The 19,658-nt window shown below is 43.9% G+C and overlaps 2 protein-coding genes across 9 annotated transcripts in view; one reads left to right on the plus strand and one right to left on the minus strand.

The window, feature by feature from the left end:
* LRRC36 (leucine rich repeat containing 36) overlaps positions 1 to 9,283 on the plus strand; it is a 24,385-nt gene extending 15,102 nt beyond the window's left edge. For all 8 annotated transcript variants that reach the window (XM_083754654.1, XM_083754651.1, XM_083754653.1 and 5 more), the window contains 6 exons: positions 1,430 to 1,659; positions 2,877 to 3,039; positions 4,201 to 4,379; positions 5,241 to 5,352; positions 6,257 to 6,371; positions 7,141 to 9,283. In XM_083754654.1, the coding sequence (XP_083610780.1) occupies positions 1,430 to 1,659; positions 2,877 to 3,039; positions 4,201 to 4,379; positions 5,241 to 5,352; positions 6,257 to 6,371; positions 7,141 to 7,342 (1,001 nt within the window). In that variant the 3' untranslated portion in view covers positions 7,343 to 9,283. The remainder of the gene's footprint in view (positions 1 to 1,429; positions 1,660 to 2,876; positions 3,040 to 4,200; positions 4,380 to 5,240; positions 5,353 to 6,256; positions 6,372 to 7,140) is intronic.
* On the minus strand, positions 8,732 to 15,622 carry LOC310851970 (C-signal-like). The gene is made up of 6 exons (XM_083754661.1): positions 15,365 to 15,622; positions 13,748 to 13,799; positions 11,708 to 11,895; positions 10,955 to 11,116; positions 10,131 to 10,241; positions 8,732 to 8,943 (listed from the first exon to the last, which is right to left on the minus strand). The coding sequence occupies exons 1-6, from the start codon at positions 15,509 to 15,511 to the stop codon at positions 8,830 to 8,832; spliced, it is 774 nt and encodes a 257-aa protein (XP_083610787.1). The 5' UTR covers positions 15,512 to 15,622; the 3' UTR covers positions 8,732 to 8,829.
* Positions 15,623 to 19,658: the final 4,036 nt, after the last annotated feature.

Genomic DNA, 19,658 nt, shown 5'->3' on the forward strand with positions numbered 1-19,658 from the left:
CAGGTACTATTTCCGGGTTAGCGGAGTCTGTAACCTGAAGCATATGTAACCCAAGGTACCACTGTATTGTCAGTAGTCAATAGCCGTAGAAGAGAAGATCATTACTCTATCTCTTCCACTTAGCTTAAAAGAGGCAGGCCTAAAGTGAGACTAGGAATGGGGGAGCAATCTGATTCCATTCTCAAACTTTATAAAGTACATTTTCTTGAAAACTAATAATTACATCAAGGATTCTTGTTCCTCTATCTATTGAGTACGTAACTGAATGTAGTTATGAGACTGATACTCAAATCTGGGAGTTAGGAGAAATACCCCCAAAAGGGCGGAAAAACAGGGCACAAATGAATAGAGAGAACAAAGTTGATCTCACAACTGTTTCTGCTATGTTCAGCCCGTTCCCACACTCCATTGGTAAAAGTATCCTGAGCTGCTCCATTGGGAAATGAATTTACAGCTCTTGTCACCACACATGCTTGGATTGAGCCCGCTCTTCCTAAGAATTTTCACACATGGTTGATGGTGTACTCTTTCTACCTGTAGGAGCATTTGGAAGGACTACTTTGTTACACCAAAGTTGCATGATGAACCGGCCTGCGCACAGCTTGTCTGAGGCCTGGAGTGGGAGTCTTGTTAGAATAAAATTATTAGCATGACAGTGTTAAGTCCTAGCAGGGGGCCCCAGCCGGCTTAGCCCTCCAAGGCCCGGGGCAAGCATACTTGGTTGCCCCCTCCCCTGCACAGGTCTGATTGTGAACCATAGAAAGCATGGAGGATTTGGGCATGGCTACCAGAATTTTTGGAATTTGGTTGGCCTAAATTCTACTTTGGTTTCATTTGTTTTCGAGAGTTGGCCACAAGTGTAGAATTGATGGCGGCTTGCTTTCAATCTTGGTGGGAAATGGAAAAGGTGAGCTCACTGTGGGTGAGAAATAAAATTATGGGCATGCATGCCAGTAAGCTTGGTTCAACAGCCTAACTTGCTACCTTGTCCCCAGTGCTTTGGGTAAGCTAACCACCTTTTAAAGAAATGCTGGATTAGTATTTATCTGTTTGTTTTGACACCTTAAAAAAGTGTAAACTGTCTGAGGAATTGTGACACCAAGGGTAGTAGAAGAAGCAGTACTGTGTACAGTGACCTGCAGACTTGCAGGATTTATTTTTTCAGACATCAGCTCTGGAGAGATCATGCATTTAGATCAAGAGTGGGGAAGACAGGGTGTCTTCACTGTTATTCTTTGCTCTGTTACAGTGCTTGGATGCTTAGCCACTATGAAAATAGTTCAGGCCCTTTTTGGGCTGGTGGAGGATAGAACTGGACTAATAGCCCACCTTCAAGATGGCTGGGAATTAAAGATGCCTTGTGACAAGTGTTAGCCTTTCTTTCCCATCTGCTAACCAAATAGTTCCTTTCTTTCATTCTTCAATTCAGCTTCTACAAGCTTTGGAGATTTCCTGTCAAAGCATCGTTCTTTGCTAAGTGAGGTGTCTCTTGGGAATTCACAATCGGCTACAGCCTTAACATCCGCATCCACATCCAGGAAAGGGCGAGACCCACCAGCCTGCCGATCTCTCAGTCCTTCAAGAATGGAGTTTAAGCATACCAGCAGCCAGCACACTCCAGTAACCCCCAAGCACTGTTTTAAAGAGCCAGTAACGGAGGTGAGTGCTTTGTTCTGGATCCTCTTTGTGGAGCAGGTAGAGCAGGGGAAGGATCATGGGGTGGTATGCTGCCTAATGAAGCATGTGTGGTATCTGTTCTTTAGCATGGCTGTGAGACATTTATGGGCATGCCTCAGATTGTTCTGAGTGACATTCATTTGCCCTTTCATCTGTTCCTCCCAGCCCCATTCTGCTGCAGTTGATTTCTTCAGCACAGTATAAACTTAACATTGTATCTCAGGGTGTTTCCAGACTTTCAGTATTTTGTGAGAGGGATTCAAACTCTTACTGGAACTTTAGGTTTGAGGAGCTAAAATGAGTCAGAATACTCTGTTGCCCTAGCCTAGTGCAACAAACCCACTTTAGAAAAACAACTCTTTCAAAAGTGTGTGGTTAATGAATGTTAAACAAGAAGCTTGCTCCCAGTGCCAGTCAGTTGGTTGGCATGAACAGTGCATCATCAAAGGTAATCACTGCAACCACTGATCTGCCATTACAGCAACCTCCTTTGATCTTAGACTGGTACCAGTCACCTGACAACATTATGACATCAGGTGATTGACAAGTGAGCAGTTCCGCCAGCCTGTCAGAGTTGGCCTGGGAGTGGGAGACATAGGCATCCAGCGCCGGATCCTGTTCCCCACTCTTACATACCTCATTCTAAGGCCTTTCAAAAGGGGTGCCAAACAGTGGTTCCAGTTGTGCCTTTCCCTCATGCTCAGGATATTGGGTGTCAAAGTGATGCTGATCCTGAATTGAACCTTTGTCCTGCTCTTCTGATTTCAAACAAGGACATAGCTCAGTGGCAAAAGATAGACACCAGATTCATATACTGAGGAGAGAGCCTAGATTAACTAAAGTTCAGTTATAAAGACCGGGGGCGGGACAAACCCAGTTTGATAAAAATTGGCAATGAGGCATGGCATATAACTAGTTATCAAGGCTGAGGGCTAGGCCAGGAGCAGACCAGTATCGGCCTCTTTGTTGTCTGTGTTGTGTTAATTACTTAATAATAATAATATAAAAATTCTAAGCTACAAAAACAACTGAAAAAACCAAGAAATTCCGTGATTTATTTGAGAAACAAGTTGTCAGAAATTCTCTCCTACCCTCGAACTTTAATCCCCCTCTTTAAATGTGCATAAATAAATTTTAGATGTTTGTCAGAATGCCTCCATATTTCCAGATGTAACAAATGTTACTTATGTGTTTTGTAGCTTCACTCCAGAGAGCATAGCAATATCCCTCTCCAGACATCAAGTATTGTCAGCAGCACTGAGAAACCATGTCTTCTTGTCACTGTCCTGCAGCAACTCCTGGATTTAGTGGATCGTTATTGGAACGGCTCTGGGTCCCTTTTTATCAATAAGGATTTCCTTGGTATGCTCTTCTAGGCTCAGGCTATGTGCCTAAAACTCCCACCACCCCTTTCTTTTCAGAGTCTAACATGCTATCAAATCTAATGGGCACCTCAGTTTTCAGAACCTTGAAACCAAAATAAGTATTTCCTGGCAAATGTAAATGTGCCATCGAATCTAATGTGCACCTTACTTTTTGCAAAATGTGACCTTAATTTGGCCAAAGAAAGGTGAGCATTAGATTTGAGTAAATATGGTAGTATTTCAAATTTAACTGTAGGGCAGATTCTTTCATCTTTAATGACTCAGCAACTCCTGGCCTAGTTACTAAACACTAGGCAAGACCAGGTCTGTTGATTTTTCTTTTTGCCTGAAGCAAATTCATTCAAGATATTACAACACCCAATGTATTTCTTACTTTAAGTAAACACTATGTAGATTACAGCAGTAATAGGTAGAGAGCACACCACCCAGATACTTTACTCCACAAAAAAATGCAGCTCTTCAGGGTTATGGAGATGACCAGCCACTCTTATATGAAAAACGCTGTGTTATGCAATACTCCCTTTACAGGCAAGTCTGAATTCATTAAAAATATAATGTAATTGACCTGCATGAAGGACTCTGCAACTTGAAAACAAAGACACTGAATGTACTTTTGTTACTCATTAAAAATCTTTTAATAAAAATGTATTTTTAAAAAGAAAAACCAGACCTCCAAGCAGATAAAATCCAGACTTATGTCCTCTGGTCACCACTCTGTAAAATACAGAGTTAAAACTAAAATAAGGTGAGTTAAAACCAATTAATACTAAATTAAATCTAAATTAAAACTAACTTTAAAAGCTGAAAGCTACAGAGCAACCAGGATATACCAACATATTTTGGGGGATCCTGAAATTTGCAATAGTAAAGAAAATCTTTAGAAGGGGAAAAAACACAAATGGAACGACAGCAACAACATCCAAAGCAGGTCACTGGGGACTGCGTATGCGCAGTAGCCAAAGAATGTGAACAACAGGGTCAGGAGAGGGGGTGGGGGTGGGGCTGACTGGGTTATCCTGAGACAGGGCAGGGCTGGTTGGCTGGAACCCTGATCAGGAGCAATCTACATACTGCAACATTTGGCTGCAGGTCCCACTTACCATGTTTTAATCTGGTTTGTGCTTTTATTGTCTTGCAGCTCCAGCACGTGATTTGCTTGCATACTTGATGGCGGCTGCCCGTTCACAGCAGGATGTTTGCTCAGCCCGCAAAGCCGTGCTAGGCCCCAGCTCCTCAGGGTTCAGTTGCCAGCTTCCTAGGGAACAACCAAAGTATTCTCAGCAGCACTGCAGCAGTGCCATCGACAAGGCTATGAGGGTACATGCTTTTCACCATTGCTTCCCTCTTCCTTCCTCGGTAAAGTGGAAGCAAACCTAGTTCTGTTTTTTGAGAGAATCTTTAATGTTTTATAATTAAGATAACTTACTGTCCAGCTATCTGATAAGCCATGTGCACAAGTCCATGCTGCTGCTCTGAATTATGGAGCCGTCCAGCCTAGAGCCTGTGACTTATGTGGATCACCATGTGCCAGTGGTCAGGCAGTGGCTGAGAGCCCCCATAGACCCAGAAGGACCCCTCCCTGACCCAGGCTGGCTGTGCCAGCACTTGTCACCCTCCATGCCAGCTCCGTCGGCTGCTATGCCACCTCCAAATGACAGAACAAGAAATGTCCACAGACCCCCAACACACTGGGGCTTCCTGCCATCTGACACTGAGCCTGAGGGCTTTGTATTTTTCTTTAAACACCAGAATGTGATGCAAAACCCACACAGCACAGCTTCCCTCTGGGTATCTGGGTAGCCTCCCACTGCCACACAGTCTCATAAACAGTACCCTACAGCCTCTGGATTGCTCTCCCAGCAAACACAGGCCCTTACAGCACCTTCTTTGCAACCCAATATTCTCAAAACCTCTATACTCTCTTCATAATCATGGGGGTTTTATGTTGCGGTTTCATTACATGCATTGCATCTGAATGCCAAAAAACAAACATTGCTTTATTTAGAAGGTCCCGGGCTGATTGGTGACGGGATGGTGTTGTCTTCAGAAATCTCTAGCCCTGCCTAAAGAAGAAACCTTGATCTCACATTCGTGACCACATATTTATGTCAGACCAACAGAGTCCCCTTTCCTCCTTGTTGAACTACCCTACCAACGCTTTCCTTCCCTCCCCAACAGAAGGTGGAAGAGAGTCAGAGCCCACCTTTCAAAGAAAGAGGCGTGGAAGGTGCTGCTGCTGCCGCCGTCACCTCCAGTTCCAGCTCCCATGGAATATATTCTCTCTCTTATGGTAAGTTCACTGGTAAAATACCAGAGCGATGTCTGACTGCATTTGTCAATGCTAGGACATTTCTACACTTGTGTTGAGGGAGGCTTTCACATAATCAGTCAGCCTAACTGCTGTTTCTACATGCTCCAGATGAATGAGAGATTGACTATCTTTCCTGCTCGAGTCAAGACTCGGGCTGGCGTTGAAGATCACAGGCACAAGCCTCTGCCCCAGTAAAATAGACAATGTCCCCCATAGGATGTTTCATTGTGCCATTTCCACCACCAGTGCCCATTGCTACAGAGCTTGCCTGGGAGAAAACTTCCTCTCAGCTGGGGAAGGCAGATGAATACCACAACATCCAGCCAAGGGGGAGGGGCTTGGGGTGAAGCCAGAGAGATGCAAGATGACATAGAAGGATGGACAGGGTGACAAAGGAGCTGGAAGGAACCAGATTTTGAACAGTGCTGATAGCCATTAAGTTTACTGCACCTTCTTGGGCCAGTCACAAGGATTAAATAGGGGGCAGGAGGAATGAGGGCATGAATTTATTGGAGGAAGGGCAGGTTATAAATAAAATAGTGTGTTGTTTTTTAAAAAAGATTAAAAGTGTTGTTTAAAAACTAAACAGCAGTAGCAGCATCTCAACAATACAAAAGTACATTCAAAGTCTACAATTCAGGTGGTAAAACAAAGTCTCCAAAGGGGTGCATGTTCCAGTTCAGTTTTCATACTATCTCTGTTCTTCTGCTGCGCCTAGATCCAGAATAAAATGGATACCCCAAAAAGCCATTTGAAAGACTTCAAATGATCATAGCTAGAATAATAGGTGGGGTTTCATGGGTCACTTTGCTCTGTACCTTTTCCCATGCCTTTGATCAAGCACAGCTCTAGCTTTGCTCATCCGCTGATATTTTTCTCCTAGATGAGTTGTTAAGTAGAAATGAGCAGCTGAATGCCCAGGTGGACATCTTAACTTTTGAATTAAAGCAGCTTAAAAGGCAACAGGACACCATCAGTTTGCTGAAGGAGAGCCAAAGGTAAATTAAGTTTGGCAGTTCCATTTAGGGGAGGGGACGTAGGGCTGTCATTCCATTTTTTATCCCTCCCTTCCTAAAAGCAGCTCAGCATGGCATTTATGGTGCCCCCCCCCCACTTTTGTCATCACAACAACACTGTGAGGTGGGCTAATCTGAAAAAGTGACTAGTTGAGAGAGTCAGAGTCTCTTTCACAGCCACAGTGGGGATTGCAAATTTGATGTAGAGGGGAAGAAGAAAAGAGCATTGATAGCAGATCCTGTCCTTTGCTGATGCTTGTGATAGACACCTTTCGGAGGGGAGAAAGAAAGCTGCTTTTTGTAAGCAAATGCAGCAGGCAGGACTTCTCCTGTGCTCTGCTGATGCTCACAAAAAGCACCTTTTATTTCTTCTTGCCTTGGCTGCTGTGCAGGGAAAACGCAAGAGGCAAAATCCTGGTTTGGCTACAAGTACCTGTTTGCAAACCCAAGACAGGATTGAACCATGCCCTCCTGTCCATTAACTAATGCCATGAGCAATGTGACCTGGTTTATAGGGTGACATTGGTTATGGGACAATTAAACCCTCTAGTCAGGGTCAGGATTAGTCCCTATGCCGCATGTCCAATGATTGAAAATATCAAGTTGGAGACTTACAGGTTGGCAACTAATGAAACTCCTGTTTGAAGTACGTAGCTTTTCTTGTTGGTTTGAAAGTCCAAGAAAGCTAACTCATTCAGAGATGCTGGGCTCAGTCAAGGGTGGTCCCTGTTCATTGTTTCCTTCTTGCCAGGTCCCTTGTTTCCACAAACAACTTCCTTCTGCAGCAGCTGAATAAAGAACAAGACCCTTCCGTAGGCAAAGCAGGCCGTCTTTTGGAGAAGACCCCTGATGCTCCTTGTCATGCCTCTTGCCCTGCGAGGACGTCCCATCGTGCTTCCCTCACCTCTCCCATTGCTTGGAATCCAGAAATGTTAAGCGACTGTCCTCTCTGACAGAAAGCACAGCATCACTTTCTTCCCATGGTGACTGTCATACAAATTATGCTTCATTTTCACATAACCAATCAATCAATCTCTTTATTACAGGCAGTGACCAGTATTCTTCATTTTCACATAAGTATAGTATGAAAGCCTGTTGGCAGGTGTGCCTACTCTTTGCTGCTTTTATTGGTACTATTTCTTTGACTCCTCATGGCCCTAGGAGGGACTCACTGGAGTGTCCAGATGTGCTCTGAGGACATCTCAAAAGAGAAGCACCCACAAACATACTTATTTCACACACTCCAAGGCCAGGAAGAGAGTCCACAGCCTCCCTGCTCTACCTTTTTTCCTCAGGGACATTGGCTTCAGCTCCCATCTCCCAGTTTGTCCTCCATGCCTGAACCAAAGCCCAGCTTTCCAGTGGCCATCCTACAGTGCCTATGGTTAACTCCGTCTCCTTTTCCCTATTCCAAAACACCCTTCTGCTGTTCTCTTCCATGCATGCCCCTCGGTCCTTTCCCTGGGCCCAGAAGGCTTCCTTTCTTCAAACTTTATAGAGTGGCCAAGGCTTCATTGTCTCACAGTATCCAGATGGAAAGGTGTGGTGGTTTGATGCAGTAACACAATGTATTAATGCTGAGTATAATCCTTAGCTAGTGGGATTACACACCAGAGTGTGCAAAAGGGGAAATTGTAGGTGTTGTTAAAATGATAATTGAATTCAAGATGTACCATCTCTGATAACAACAGCTTTAAAGTATGTAGCTAACACTTAGCTTGAATTGAGAGGTATCACCCATTTATCCTGGCCCATTGTCATGCATTTGTGCAGCTCTAAACTGAGATCTGGACTTGCTGCAAGGCAAACCCACAAAATCATCTTGCAGCCATAGGGAGAGAAGCGGAGGTCTTCTGGCCAATTGCTCTGGTTTTGGCCTGACCTGGCCAACTTCTCTCTCCACCCAACCCAGACGAGTAATAAGATGGAAGCTTATTATGGAATTGGTGCTGCTTGTACAAATAAGCGTTTTTGCAGCATCCATATATTGCATCATCAGAATGACAGGCCAGACTTTCTTCTGCACTTTAATCTGAATTTCCCTTTACTGTGGAAAATCTGGCAAGTAGAAAGAGTTGTCTCCTAATTTGAGAAACCTTGTGATGTACTGGTGAAGGCAAAACTGCCAGCAGCCTTTTGAGGTTGGGTTCACCAGTCCTCTGTTTTGCCTTAATTATAAAACGGCTTCTGGGAGGGAGAGCAAGTAGGATATAAATGGGTGCATGTATCGTTGAGGGAGGCGTGCCAGTAACCCAGGGCTGGTGAGTGGAGATAGGACTGGGAATGGAATCCCATTTCTTTACATGTCACATTTTGGGACAGAAGACAAGAGACCCAAGAGATGCCGCTTCAATTTTTATTCAAAAGACTCATGATATAAAGCTTTACAAAGCCTCAGGCTGCTCCATCCTCATTATGCCTTTGGTTCCTTCCGAGGCTCTCACCATGGCAAAACATTCCCTTCCCAAGTCACCAGCACCCCGTGTTGCTTTTCAGAGAGGTTGCAAAGCACTTTCATAATGCCAGACACACTTTCTTCGACAGTCAGGTCAGCCTGCAAGGTACAAACCATGGTTAGATAGTGATTCTGCAGAGGCACAAGAAAATCTGCAGTGATGGATGAGAGCTCAGCCAACCACATGAGTGATGGTTTTGCCTATCTAGCTACCAAAGGAGTGAGCAGAAGGGAGGGATGAGATAAGTTTGTCCTTGGTTGTAATTTTAGTGTGGGCCTGACTGAATATTCACTTCTCCAAACAATAAGCAAAACTATATGCAGCTATCCTTGGAAATCGGCACACCCCAAAAATCTGTGATGCAATTCGCCAACCAAAAATGTGATCAGCAGTGTATTTATTACAGGCAAGTGTGAATAAAAATGCATCTATTAGTGAGCTCTTTGCTTCCAGGTTGATGTATATATGAATGAATACCATGGAGAAAGTGGATAGAGGAAAGTTTTTCTCATAACACTAGACTAGAATTCTTGAACATCTAGTGAAGCAGAATGTTGGAAGATTTAGGACATACAAAAGAAAGTTAAACATGGAACTCACTCCCACAGAAGGCAGTGATGGCCGCCGACTTAGATGGCTTTAAAAGAGGATTTGACAAATTCGTGGAGGCTATCAATGGCTACTAGCCATCATGACAACAATGCTCTGCTTCCATTGCCAAAGACACCCCAACAACCGGCGGCTTCCTTAACTCAGACTTTAGTGGCCAGCTCCTTGGGGTTGGCAAGGAAGGTCAATGCTCGGGTCTGCCAGGAGGAGCCTCTTCCCTTGGGTGTGCACAGTATTAGTAAGACTTTCAGCAAGAGAACTGGTGAGGCTTTGGCTCAGCCAGACTTCCTTTTGCACTACATTTCTAGGCACAGATCCAGGATTTCCAGGTCTGTGTCTGAGTGTGGGGTGTTGGGTTTTTTTGTTTTTTGCCCTGCCACTTTCCCCAGGAAACCCTGTGTTTTACTGCTGAATCAGAGCACACAACAGTTTGCGGGAAAGCTGATTGCCATTTGCTCCAGTTCAGCAGAAAAAACATTGGTTTTCCTGAGGAAAGTGGCAGGGCAATACTCTCTCTCTCTCTCTCTCTTTGCCAGGACCTGGAAATCGCAGAAGTGTGCCCAGAAATGTGTCCCAAAAGGAAGTGTGGATGAGCCATTAGTGTGTGTGTGTATAGTTCTGATTTAGAATGAAGTAATGCAGAGAGTGCTTAAGAAGAAATCCTTAGCTGACTCACCTGCTCACTTCCCAGCTCTGTTTTCACCCAGCCAGGATGAACAGCAGTGCACAGGATCCCATCATCTTTGTAGCCCATTGATTGGCACTTGGTGAGCATGTTCAAAGCAGCCTGGGGATGGACGAAGACATGAGCAGACCCCAATCATAGATGCACAGAGAGCAGAAAGGTCAACTAGCCTACTGGCTCAATATAAATTGAGGTTATAAGACCACTCACTTTGGACCCAATCTCCCTGCTGTTCACATAATCAACACTGATTGGGCAGACACTGAAGTTGAATTCTCCTAAGTTCTGGGACAGTTTTGCTACTGAGACAGAATATACTATGCTAAAAAGATGATGCCATGTCTCTGCCATGTCCATAAAGTGTAGTTGCAGTTGCCACATCACTTGTTACTGTTCCAGAAACTTCCCCCACCAACTCTTAACATCTCTAGGAGGTAACAACCACTGGCATGGAAACTGCAACAGGTACCAGGATTATATAATGTAGCCTTACCCAACCTAGTGCCCTCCAGATGTTTTGGACCTCAACTCCCATCAGTCTCAGCCAGAATGGCCACTACATGACTTTTGGAAGAATTCTTACTGTGGAATTCAGGTACACAAAGCAATTTTATCTACTCGTAAGACAGAACAATTTCAGTATGGACAAAACGTCCAACTTGGAGAGGAAGAAAGCTGGTGGGTGTTACACAAGGCATTTCAGTAGCACATCACTCACTAGGCCAGCCATTGTTGGGTACATAGAAAAACCTTTTTAAGGAAGGTAATGGACAGAAATGCCAGATTTGACCCATGTCCCACAGGAGAAGCCTGACCTTGCTGCAGCGATAGGAGACGACTGGGAAAGCGAAATAATGCTCTGGTGTTTTCTCAATGGATCCTAGAACAGTGGACATGTTGATGATGGCTGCTTTCCCACAGCTCATGCCTTTCTGATTGGATCCGTGGGCAGCCTTCTTCAGCAACGGCAATAATTCCTAAAGAGAGGCAAAAGCTCTTCAGCTGTACAAACCTGGTCTGCATAAAGATCTGCTAGTAAATGGGCACAAGATTGCAAAGACCAACCACCTCTGGCCTTGTTTCTTACACCTCTCAATTTCTACCCCACAATATCCTAGTTGGCTTTTTCAAAACAGAAGATATTAAGACTCAGCTGTGTTTGGGACTAATGGAGGGTAGATGCTGTCACAGAGCTGGGCTGATCCTGCAGAACTTTTTCTTACCAACTCAACCTGTGAATTCACCTAGCCAGAGGCTATTCTCCAGGGGCCTTTTGAAGATAGGAGGAGTGACCTCCCTAACTCAAATCCAGGTGTCACCATTTACAGCCCACTAACCAAGCCCACAAACCCCATTCTTTTCTCTTAATAATTTTGACCCTAAACAATGAAGCAGTCTGCATATGCAAAGAGGAAAGGCTGCTGTATTGCCCTTTGATGTATCCGGTCATCTGTGCTGCCAGGAGCTGGCCTGGGAGGGGCAAGTCCTAGTCCACTCTGCATCATGGGGGTCTGCTTTCCACCCTGTAGTCCAGGGAGGGATTGCTCTTCTTGTGAAGAAAAACTGACCTTGGTCACTAACATTGGGCCCACAAGGTTGATGGTGTAGACGTCCAGCATGTCTTTAGCAGTGGCTGACTCCAAAGTACAGGGCGGCATGACCCCAGCATTGTTGATCACCACGTTCAGCCCAGCGCCTCCCAGGCGGGCCTCAACCTTCTTGGCAGCTGCCTTGACACTTGCCTCATCGGTGGTTTCTACAAAGAAGAAGAAACAAGACTCTTATTTGTGTAGGACTTGACTGCATTCTCACCTGTCTCGCTTGTGTCAGCTATTTACAATAGGTGGGATTATTGGCATGCTCATTCACGTAGCAGAAATGCAGGGAGAGCAGGATTGCATCTTGTGGCTCTGCTTCCAACTTCAGTGTCTTCATCTGAACACTTGTAAGCTATGTAAGGTCACATGTTTGGATGTGTACATGGAGGTTGGTGGGGGCATCTCTCTCTCTCTCTCTCTCTCTCTCTCTCTCTCTCTCTCTCACACACACACACACACACACACACACACACCACTCCATGCATTGATCATACTAGAGAGCCAGGCAGATCTCTGGAGGGAATACCATTCCTAAGAGGGCTTGGCTCTCCTTCTCACTTAGCCATTCATGGTGATAAGAGAGGAGGGCATCTGAGGCACAAATTCAAGCCTGGGCTAGTTAATACAGGTGCAGATGGCTCTTGAGGTGACCAGGCCCAATACCTTTAAAAAATATATAGAATAGTTAAGCGAGGTGATACTGGGGCCCACTGCCAAGAGCATTTTGGAGAAAGCATCCCTTTCAATCATACTTCCTTACCCCTCTGCAAACTTCTGTTTCTTTAAGGGGCAGTCGTGCAGTTTTGCTTTGTATAGCCAGGGGGGAAGGAGCTGGGTGGGGCAGGGAGGGGTGAGGATTAGAGTTGAAATGCCATCAAGAGGTGCCTATCTTATTTCCTTCATAAGCAAATAGAAGCTTGCCTGAGGCCGCTTGTCAGTATTTGGGAGGGGCCTCAAAAGCAAGTAGAACACCTAATCTCTGCTGAGCGAGGCCCCCATTCAGCTTTACAGAGGAGTTGCACGCACCCATTTCATTGCCATGGCAGCTGGATCTGATCAATGGGGTGTGGGATAAGTCAGCTGCCAGGTCCAGCCTATTGCTATCAAATGTTGCTGGGAGGGGACCATTTATTGGCTCAGGGCACCACTGCTAATCTCTGCACTCATGCCAAGCCCTCCTAGTACCTTATAAGACATTATCTTTTGGCTATTCACAGCGATTTCTTAACTTATTACCACAAGTTTCTTCTTTCTTTGCGATGCAAGCAGTTACAACAGCAAAGCATGGTCGTTTCTGCTAAGCTTTTCTTACCTGTTTATCCCACAGAATCTTAGATGTGGTTTGGTCAACTGGAAAGTAATTCATGAACCCGTATGGCATTCTCAGCCCTCCAAAACTTTGTGTCTAATGCCTGTTATGAAATTAGAGCTAAATGTGCTGCTTCTCTCAAAGGTTTGGGTGGGTATCACAACCCTGCAACATTTCTCTGATGAAAATGATAATGTCTTATAAGGGACCAGGAACGTTTGTGGGTGACTTAGAACCACAAGGGGAAATGGAGGAGAACAGTTAGAAAACTATTGTGCATGCTTAAAAAGGCTATGAATATTAGTCAAACAACCTGGTTGGAGCTAGAGCTAATCAGCATGATCATGGGATGTATGTAATGAAGGGGGTACATATCAAGGGGGAAATATGAAATAAGCGGACCAGGAAGTCTGTAAACTGCAGTTTCCAAACCAATAGGACAATGTAGGAGGAAAATTTGGATGGATTACTTAGGGCAAATTTGTCCAACAGATTCTGACTTGTAGTGCTTGTTTTGGGGCAAGTTAAGGGAGGGGAGAGGGCTTGTTAAAGATCCTCTATCTAGTACATAGTCTTGAGGATCATCTAAATACAGCCAGTGCCTTAAGAAATGACTGGATACAACATTGAGAAGTTGCCAAGGCTCAAATTAAGAAGCAACAGCCTTGCTGCTGTTTGCTGAAAGAGGGGAGAGGGCTTACCAAGCTGCAGAATTGCCAGATTGGGGTGCTTGGATGCCAGGTGCCTCAGCTCCTGTAGGAAACAAAAGAAAACAAATTATATCATGTTGTAATGTGTCCGAAGTTCCCCCACGTAAATTACCACAGAGTTGTTATAACTATCTTGTAAGTAGGCCAGTCTTAGCCCCATTGTGCAGGTGGCAGCCTGAGACTTCCATACGAGCTCTCACAAGGGCATTGTGGGACTGAACTCAAACAACATCAAGGAAGAACTCCAGAATGGCTGGCGAGAGCCATGTGGTGGAGCTGGAGCAACAAGCTGAAACCTCTTCACAGCTGAAGTTCACATGTAGACTGAAGGAGAACAATATACTTAATTACCCATTTCCTCCCAAGGTGAGCTAAACCTGGCAGGACAGCTTACTCTATGGCATTAACCCTTTCATGCATTAATTAGACTTAAGCAGTTTGGTTATATGAAGCAGTTTATCCCATAGAAGGTGAGTCCTGGTTCTGAAAAGGTTGAAAATTTATGCCCTATGGGAATAGTCTTGGTGATGCAACTAACTGACCAAAACAGCCAAGTGAGGGGCTATCTACCCCTGAGAAATTGTGCAGCTATTCCAAAGTTTTTAAAAAGCTGGATTTTCTGTGCTCAGAAAACAACAGCTGGAAGCTGAAGAGGGGAAGCATTAGAGGGGGGATGTTTTCACATTGTGCAGGTGCCTTGAACAAAGGTGTGGTTGTTCCATAGTAAATGCCCAGCTTAACTTTTAACGTGCCCTGGAGCTAGTTGAACATGGCTGCTACCACTGTGAAAGCTCCAAAGTATTCAATGTAGGCTGACTTCACCATGTTAAAACGAGGTCATGTGCTAAGGAATTTCTTTGCAAACCACAGCAGTAGACTCTTTTTTCTCTTATTGGAACAATAAGTGCCGTTCTAATATTCAGCCTCATGTTTATTTCTCTTTGCTACAAACTCAGTTTGCCTCCAGCAACACTCAACTTCCGCATTTGTAAATACCGGTAAATCCAAGCCTCCCTGTTCTCTCCTCCAAATGGAGAGGCCCCTAAATTAGGGAAGTCTAGAGCATGCAGCTCCACAAACAAAGCAAACAACCAGAGTTCTCAAACAAGGGTTTGCAAACTTGCCTATCTCCTGTTTTAAATTCTATGGCTGAGACGAGCCTCTTGCTTATATAACAACTTGGAAACTTTTTAGCACAGATTCTGAAAAGGGCTCTTGCATGCATCACTGACTTATGGAAGTCAGAGTAACACAATCTGGCAGCAGGGAAGGAGAAGTTCCAGCTGGAAAGGATGGAGTGTGGATGGATGCCTGACAGTTGCTTCAGGGGAGGGGAAAAAGTGGATTCTTCTCTTGCATGCACACACAGGAATTGAAATCCCTAAACTGGAAGAAATAAGATATTTCTGCTTATAAACAATGTGCAGGGGTTGGGGAGACAATGGGATTTGCAGAAAGAAGCCTGTCTCAGACATCAGCTTTGCAGAGAGAAAGTGTTTGTCCTCCTATCGTGCAAGGGTGTGTGTGTGTGTGTGTGTGTGTGTGTGTGTGTCCCGAGAGGGAGACTTTCTGCCTTCAAAGTCAGCTAAAGAGAGTCTAACAACTCACCTGTGCTCTGGCCCCTTCTGGATCCCGGCAGGTTGCGAACACTACTTGGGGAGGGTTTGGTTTCTCAAGGAAACATTTCACCAGCTGCAGCCCGATGCCTCGGTTGGATCCTGTCACCAACACACTGCGAATGTGACCTGATGCCATCCTGTTCTCACAGAAGCCGTTACTCCTTTCTGCAGCTCCTCTGTGCCTTGCCCCAAGTTTTCTTTCCAGTGGGCTGGGCGTGTGTCACTTCCTGCAGTGACTGGGCCGCCCGCCTTCTTTCCCACTGGCTGGCTGCAGAAGAATATCAGATTCCATGTAGGCAAGCTCAGACTGCTTTTTGCTCAGAACCAATGGGCAGAAGGGATGTGGTCAAGCATGAGGAAGTTTTTACAAGTTTTGCAGGCTTTTGGACTTAAAAATAAATACGCCTCCAAGTCCTGTGAAATAAATGGGTGTGTGTGCACCAGTGCTTCTCAAGCATTTTAGATTGAATTGGGACCCACCTGTAAAAAATTCCACTTGACCTATGCTTTCTAGGCATGGGTCTGAGTGGTTTACCCCCACTCCTTTCCAAGGGAAAAACTGCTCTTTAGTGGCAGATCAGAAGAAATGGCAATCCAGGGGAAATCCAAATTGCTGTTTGCCCCGATTGAGCGCTAAAGAGTTCTTTTTCCAGGGGAAAGCAGCAGGGCAATAGGAAGTGTGGATAAGCTGTAAATTCTCCTTTCAAATCCCATCATCCTTCCTGAAACAGTCCATACAAGTAAGGACAAATTCCAATTCCTTCACATCTTCAATAGTATTTACTCATGGCACAGAGCAGAAGTGGGGGACATGTCATGCTTTTTCTGGGGTAGTTGGTCCACCTTTTGTCACCCCCCCCCACTCAGCTCTCACCTATGGCTCCTAGAAGCTGTCAGCATGCAACAGTAGCCACACCCTGGGAAACAGCTTCGACTGGCCGGCTAAACCAGGTGAGAGTAGCCGATGGATGGTAGCTGATTACAACCCAGGGAGGTAGAATAGTATTTCTTTTTACTTTCTTTTCTTTTTTTACAATCAGGTAGTATATAAATTTATGGGGGGAGGGAGAAAATAAATAATTTTCAGAAAACTAGAAGGGATGTTGGGAGTGCAGTGGCAGCAACTGTGAGAGGTCTCTGACTTGCACCAAGCTCAGGACTATCAGAAACTAGCCCAGGCCAGGAGAAAACCAGGCTGGCAATAATACTATTAGTAATAGCCTGTTTCCTTTAGGAGGTGTGCTAAAAGAAAAAAAAAAAACCTCTAATTCCCTTATGGGGTATATAAAGCTCGTATAGAGTCCTTACATGGAGTTCCCTATTGGTTGGAGAGAAAAAGCAGAGGACAATAAGTGTATATTGAAAAGCAAAGCGGCTTTATTAAAGAGAAAATAAACCTTTGCAACAGGATCCCCACTCACCACACGCAGGAGGGAGGAAAACCCCAAACAAAAGAAAAACAGAAGTTTATACCTTTCAATCCACAGGTGGACCTTCCCACAACCTATCCAGCCAGAGTGTAAGTCATACATCAGAAATACATTATAGAAGGGGGGTACATCAGTTACAGATAAGTTTCACAGGATGCAGGTAAGTCTTTGACACCTCATTGAGCACTCAGTACAGTGATACCTCGGGTTACAGAAGCTTCAGGTTACAGACTCCGCTAACCCAGAAATAGTAGCTCGGGTTAAGAACTTTGCTTCAGGATGAGAACAGAAATTGTGCTCCGGCAGCAGCGGGAGGCCCCATTAGCTAAAGTGGTGCTTCAGGTTAAGAACAGTTTCAGGTTAAGAATGAACGAATTAAGTTCTTAACCTGAGGTACCACTGTATTTAACATTTATATGTGTGGGACACACCCTTAGGAATGTGAAGAGGAAGTATTGAAAGAGTAACAAAGGCAATCTAGGGCTTGGGGGTTTTGGCTTAACAGCGTATAGACTTAATTCGTTCCCTTACCCTTTGTCTGCATAATAAACCTTATTGTTTTAGCAGTTTTTGTCTCTCTATATATACTGTGTAAATCACATAAGGCATTATGTGATGTACCGTATATGGAAAACACTGCTTGAAGGTTCCTGAATGAGCTTCCGCCATCCATTGAATAAATGGCTTGACATTTGTGGATTGGTGTAATTCATTATAGACAGTTTCTGTATTCTTACAACAGGTGTGAATGCCATTACTTCAACGCAGGGGAGATTTCTGAGCAAGGCTGAACTTCAACCCAGAGGCTAAAACAGCTGTGCCCCCAAAGGACGGCTTGCCCCAGACATCCTATTCAGGATGAGTCTGCAGTTGCTACTCCTGATGGGTAGAAAATCTGCTTGGCATGCATACTTATGGTACGGGAAAGGGAAGATTCATAGAAGCTTTTACAACCATATAATCAGGAAATCATTAATGAGAGTATGGGAGAGATATAAAGACTTATTGGAACAAAAGACTCCGTGGTGGCTTTCACCACATGAAGCATTACTGCTCAAACCACTTGGAAAGAAAGGAAAATGGCTCACATATGTTGATTTATTAAAGGACCATGATGGAAAATGGAAATTAAGAGATTATGATGAGATCAAAGACCACTTTCAGAGTTGGTTACATTATCAACAACTACATGAAACATAAAAAGAAGACTGTAAGAAGGATTTAGTTATACTAGATCTAGGTTTCAAACAGAAGTGATTGAAGGGAAAGTGAAACTACTGAAGGCCGCATATAGCATACTATTAGAATGGGAGACGAAAGATGAAGAGGTAAAATCAGTTATGATTAAATGGGCACAAGATGTAGGTCACAACATTATGATGGAAGATTGGCTTAAATTATGGAAAACTGTCGAAAGGGAGAGGTTTCAGAATGAGACAGGTCTAACTGTGGTTAAGAAAGTGAAATATTTGGGGATTAACATGACAGCTAAAAATGTGAATTTATTTAGAGATAATTATGAGAAATGTTGGACAGAAGTGAAAAAAGATTTGGAAATCTGGTCAAATTTGAAGCTTTCCTTGTCTGGTCAAATTGCAGCTATAAAGATGAATGTATTGCCTAGAATGTTGTTGTTTTTTCCAAACATTGCAAATTGTGGACAAGATGGACTGTTTCAAGAAGTGGCAGAAAGACATTTCTAAATTTGTCTGGCAGGGCAAGAAACCCAGAATAAAATTTAAGATTTTAACTGATGCAAAGGAAAGGGGGGGATTTGCCCTGCCAGACTTTAAACTATATTATGAATCAGCAGCTTTCTGCTGGTTGAAAGATTGGCTGCTTCTTGAGAATACAGACATTTTGGATTTAGAAGGTTTTAACAATATTTTTGGGTGGCATGCATATTTGTGGTATGACAAGGTTAAAGCTCATAAAGCTTTTAAAAACCATATTGTCAGGAAAGCATTGTATAATGTCTGGATTAAATATAAAGACTTGCTGGAAAATAAAACCCCAAGGTGGTTATCGCCAATGGAGGCAAAGGCTGGGAAAAGACTCAATATGGAGTCCAAATGGCCGAAATATTGGGAAATTCTGGAACAAGAAGGGGATAAATTGAAATTGCAGAGTTTTGAGAAATTAAAAGATAAAGTGCGAGACTGGCTTCATTATTATCAAATAATGGATGCTTACAAGTTGGACAGGAAGATTGGCTTCCAGGTGGAAAAATCAAAATTGGAAACAGAATTGTTAGAACCCAAAACTAAGAATTTGTCAAGAATGTATAACTTGCTGTTGAAATGGAATACGCAGGATGAAACGGTTAAATCAGCTATGATCAAGTGGGCACAAGATATTGGTCATAACATTATGTTTGCTGACTGGGAACAGTTGTGGACCACCGGTATGAAATTTACGGCATGTAATGCCTTAAAAGAAAATATTATGAAAATGATTTATAGGTGGTACATGACCCCAGTCAAGCTTGCAAAAATTTACCACTTGCCTGATAATAAATGCTGGAAATGTAAAGAGACTGAAGGTACATTCTTTCACCTTTGGTGGACATGCCCAAAGATTAAGGCTTTCTGGGAAATGATATATAATGAAATGAAAAAGGTATTTAAATATACCTTCCTGAAGAAACCAGAGGCCTTTCTCCTGGGTATGGTCGGCCAATTGGTGCCAAAGAAGGATAGAACATTCTTTATGTATGCTACAACAGCAGCAAGAATACTCATCACAAAGTATTGGAAGACACAAGATCTACCCACCTCAGAAGAATGGCAGATGAAGGTGATAGACTATATGGGACTGGCAGAAATGACTGGCTGAATACGAGACCAGGGAAGA

Source organism: Podarcis gaigeae, assembly GCF_964106915.1.
Source record: "Podarcis gaigeae genome assembly, chromosome: 8".
In the NCBI taxonomy this organism is placed as follows: Eukaryota; Metazoa; Chordata; class Lepidosauria; order Squamata; family Lacertidae; genus Podarcis; species Podarcis gaigeae.